Here is a 4,423-nt window from a genome sequence, read left to right on the forward strand (position 1 = left end):
GAGCTGTTCTGCTCTCAACATGGGGTCAGATGAATCGCAGCCTAGCACTCCCAGACCTGGTCCTGTGCCCATGACAGCAGTGAGTTAAAGGAGATGCAGAGGTAGGTTGAGGGAGTGCTGCACTGCTGAGAGGTGCCAAGTGTCAGACTGGTTTTGCTCTCTGCTGGCCTAGCAGTGAACAGTATGTCTGGTCAGCTAAGGACACACAATGACTTTGCCCCCCACCTCAGCACACACCAGAACATTAGAGATGACCAAGAAGTACAGCTAACCCTTTCCTCAAGCAGCTGAGGAAAGGTCTGGTGTTCTTCTCCAGGGAGACCACTAATCCCTTATCAATGTAGTTACTTCCAAAAATCACACCTTTATCTGACTGAGAACTGCTGCTTCCCTCCCAGATTCTCCTCTGCAGTGCCATTCGTAGGCAGTAATCTTGAGTTCCAAGATAATGCCAGAGTTGTGCATATCCCAGCTTCCTGTCTTGTGATGGAGCTGCATACATTAGTTGCTAAATAACGTTGTTTCAAGCTGTATATACGCTTACATAACCTTGTACCATGTAATCAACACATTTCATAGCACAAAGAGATCAGTCATTCCAATCTTTGTCACTGAAGCATTCCTGTTCTGTATCATGTCATGAAAACAACAACAACAACTACAAAAAAACGCCCAATGTAGATTGATACACCTTGAGATGCTGCTTCCTTGGAGCCCTGCAAGCATCACAGTAGGCTTCATGAATACTAGAAGTCAGCATTCAAGTAAGCCACAAGTAGACTGGTATTGCCAGAGCCTTCAGAGCAGAGATGGAGGTACTGGGGAGGGGTGGCAGGGGCTACAAGATGCTTAGGACACCTGCCACACCTGGGCTACAGCATGTGGGTGGATAGCAGCCATGACATTGCATTGCTTCAGGGGGGTGGTGGCCCTGCTTTGAGCTGTGCCTGGATGCAGAGCATGGTAAAACGCAGCTGGGAGGTTCGGTGTGCCTCCTGCAGCGAGGCACAGGGACAGCTGGGATGAGTTTTCCATGCACCCATCATCTCACAGAACCTCCTCTCCCTTTCTATCCTCAGCAAAGGCCAGACTCATCCAGATAAAAAAACAAAGCAATAAAACAGAGGCTGGAGAGCAGAAGACTGTTTGTCCAACACAGAGCCAGCCTCATGAAGGCCACCACTGCCTGGGAAGGGACACCCGACCCTTCAGCCAGCTCTAGCCCTGTCCCAAGTGCACCACGTGCTTCTCCAAACACCCACACAGAAGCACACAAGGACGCTGCAGAGCCCCAGTAGGGTGCAGCACAGCATCCTCAAGGTTCGAGTTCCCTCTACTGGCCCTGAGCATCTATTCCACTAACAAAGCCTGTGCAGTGTTCTCCTACATGGTTTTTTTTTGCAACATGAGACTGTAGCAGGCTCCCCTGCAAGCATAGCTGCTTTGCACACCCAAAGCTGTGCTAACTGGAAAGCACAAGATAATAAAAATCAGTTTGACAGTGCAAAGTTGCAAAAGAAATCCACTAGTGCAAGCAGCTGCCACACACCACAAATGCATCCCATTGCCCCTCACCAGAAAAGATGCATTGATGTGGTGAACTTTCATTTGCTAAATGTGACCATTCAGCCACTATGCTGCATTCAATTTTTATATTCCATAATTAAAAGCTGGGATTTTCAAAGTTTGAGTGCTTTGAAACTCTTAAGAAATAATCTTGCCTTAATAATACAAGGGTGTTTTTCACACATATTTACTTCTTCAGTCCAGACTTCAGTACAGTTCTGAGCATGTGTTTAAACAGAGGATTCAGTCAACTGCTGGACAATATGGCGGAGTTCTTTAGACCTACTGAACAGGACTTCTCTCAGAATGGCTCTGTAAATAGGTAAATGTTTTCTTTTGTTGTGGTTCTTTCTATGAGGCTGAAAGCATTATCACATAAATTCTAAAACAGGCAAGGGATTTTCTTGCCTACTTGATGTTCTCATGCTAGAAATAATTTTGTTTCCTGCTTTTCAAGAATAAATACGGTCTCCTCACTTCAGTCAGTCAGAGAGCTAGGAGTATTGCATGTTTCTCCCCAACCAAGAACCTGCTGGAATTTTCCTGAGCTGTCTTTCTCACCATCTCTTGCAGATCTGAAAACAGAAATCAGAAGACCTATACTTTCCAATTTTTGCCAGTGCTGTACAAACAGACTGCTTTTTGAGTCTGGGAGATGTCCTTGCAGCGTCCCTCTGTGAGGCCATGAGAAAGATCGCTCTGTATGTCCAAGTCTCTGACTGGTAATTACAAAAGTTCTCAGGGAAGCTGGACGTAATTGTGGTTCTCCAAATAGATGTAACCTACAGAGCTTTAGGTTCTTGACTGGTATGTTGGAAAAAATGCTAACATTCAGGATCTTCTGCCTCTTTCTAAAAGAATGTTAAAAATATAGCTTTTATTCTGAGATTACCTTGGTTTAAAAACATTTCACTCTGTTAGAAATCTGAAAGCTGAGTTCAAGTCCTAGAAATACAATTCCTAAAATATTAAAAGGAATACTTTGAATATAACTTCTTATGTATGTTTATTTTACGAGCCATCAGTTATTAAATAGTAATGTTTGTATTGAAATGTGTGCTGTGTGCATCGCTCAAAATATCCCAAAGGCATTAGCTTGGCTGTCTCTCTCAGCTTGGTTAAGAATGTGAGGGTCTGAGATTGTAGAGGGACATGTCTGACAACTGTTTATGTGTACACACAGGTAAATACTGTAGCTTCTCATGCAAAATGAATGTGTTTTAGCAGTTATGAAACTGTAATAGGATAACCAACAGTTATGATAAGTTTTCTTCCGTAGATCTTCCCTATTAAATGAAAAACTTAATAGGGACAAACCTTCATCTTGTACATTCCAGTTTGTGGTCTGTGCAAAACTAACTTTCAATCAATGCTTTCACACCTGGCAGCAGGGGCACAAGGCTCTGCCATGCTTCATCAAGGCTTTTGCACAGCCCTCTCCATTGCAGGGTGTTTTTGCCTCCCAGTCCTTTGAGAGGTGAAGGAGGGATGAACCAACTCCAGCTGCGAAGCAGGAAGCAGTAGGTTATAAAGCTTCCAATCCCAATCCCCCACCGCCTCCAAAAGACAGATGGGAGATTCATCCCCTCTCTTCCCTCCAGACAGTCAGGGACCCTAGAGTACCAGTACCAGCATTTATTTTAACACAAACTAAAAGCGTTTGGAGTTTGAAGGAAGAAGTCTGAAATACACTGCAACAGAACACCCAAGGGGAAACCTGGCTGCCTCAAACCCCAATTCCAGCGGCCCTGGTTGGTTGGCTCCCCAAGGAAAAGCTTTCAGGTGTTGGCAGTGGCCCCACGGGGCTCTCCTCAGGCAGGTGAGTGGCTGTCCCCTCCCAGGCAGGGGACGAGGGGTTACTTGATGCGGTAGAGGACTTTGCGTTGCATGCGGTGCTGGATCTCCCCACGGCGCATCATCAGCTGCAGCACCTTGTAGATGGCGTGCTCAGGGTATTTCTGGAGAGGGAAAGAGCAGGGTGAATTGAGCTGGCAGGGAAAAGCTCAGTGCAGCCCAGCAAGAACTGCAGCCACGGCTAAAGGTTGTGCCTCTCTGCAGGGCAGCAGGAGCTGCTGCTCCTTTCCCATTTCGCCATTTCACATCTGACTGCAGCCAGTCTCAGGAGTTCTGGACTCAATGGTAGGACTTCAACCTATCCCCAGGTATTGCAGGGTACCTGAACAGCTCCAAACCTGAACCCCAGCACACTGATAGAGGAAAAAAAACCTCTCCTCACTCCCCTCCACCTCCACAGTCACAACATATACTGCTCCCCATGAACAGCTTCAAAAGCAAATACAAGCAAGGGACTCTGCAGCTGCTTCCCCAGGAATGGATTCCCCACAGCAACACCTTGGGCTGCCTGGTTCCACAGCCGAGCCCCAGCCCACCTGCCGCATGAAGTCCTGCACGATGCTGTGCTCCGACACCTGCGAGCCGATAGCAAAGCGGCGCTTGAGCTGCTTCTCAATACGGGACAGCATCTCTTGGTCCTCCTGTGTTGTGAAGCCTTCCGCCCCTGGAGGGAGAGAGGTTGCATGAGCAACCAGATGGGCTTTCTGGCTTTTAAAGTGACATCTCCCATGTCCCCCACCACACACACATACACACATGTCTCAGAGATATTGAGAGAAGCTGTAAGCTAATGCACCATTGTTCATCCTCACCTGACAGGCTGCCCGACATGGCCGCATCGAGCGTGGACACCTGGAAGAGCCTCAAGGCCTCCTCAACATCTGCCTCAGTGGCAAAGGGCTGCAGCTTCATCTTGCTGAGGGACTCGGCGATGCGCACAATGGCCTCCAGTTGCCTGTGGGTAATGAAGATGCTCCCGTTCCCCACTTCCTACTGTGGCCCC

The 4,423-nt window shown here is 47.5% G+C and overlaps 1 protein-coding gene across 1 annotated transcript in view; it reads right to left on the minus strand.

The window, feature by feature from the left end:
- Window positions 3,187-4,423, minus strand: part of MCM5 (minichromosome maintenance complex component 5) — a 9,216-nt gene continuing 7,979 nt past the window's right edge. Inside the window, exons 14-16 of the mRNA XM_021386264.1 lie at window positions 4,233-4,375; window positions 3,957-4,084; window positions 3,187-3,524 (exon numbers count right to left, since the gene is read on the minus strand). Coding sequence (XP_021241939.1) covers window positions 3,423-3,524; window positions 3,957-4,084; window positions 4,233-4,375 — 373 coding nt within the window. The 3' untranslated portion in view covers window positions 3,187-3,422. The remainder of the gene's footprint in view (window positions 3,525-3,956; window positions 4,085-4,232; window positions 4,376-4,423) is intronic.

The sequence above is a fragment of the Numida meleagris genome, chromosome 1 (genome assembly GCF_002078875.1).
Source record: "Numida meleagris isolate 19003 breed g44 Domestic line chromosome 1, NumMel1.0, whole genome shotgun sequence".
NCBI lineage: Eukaryota > Metazoa > Chordata > Aves > Galliformes > Numididae > Numida > Numida meleagris.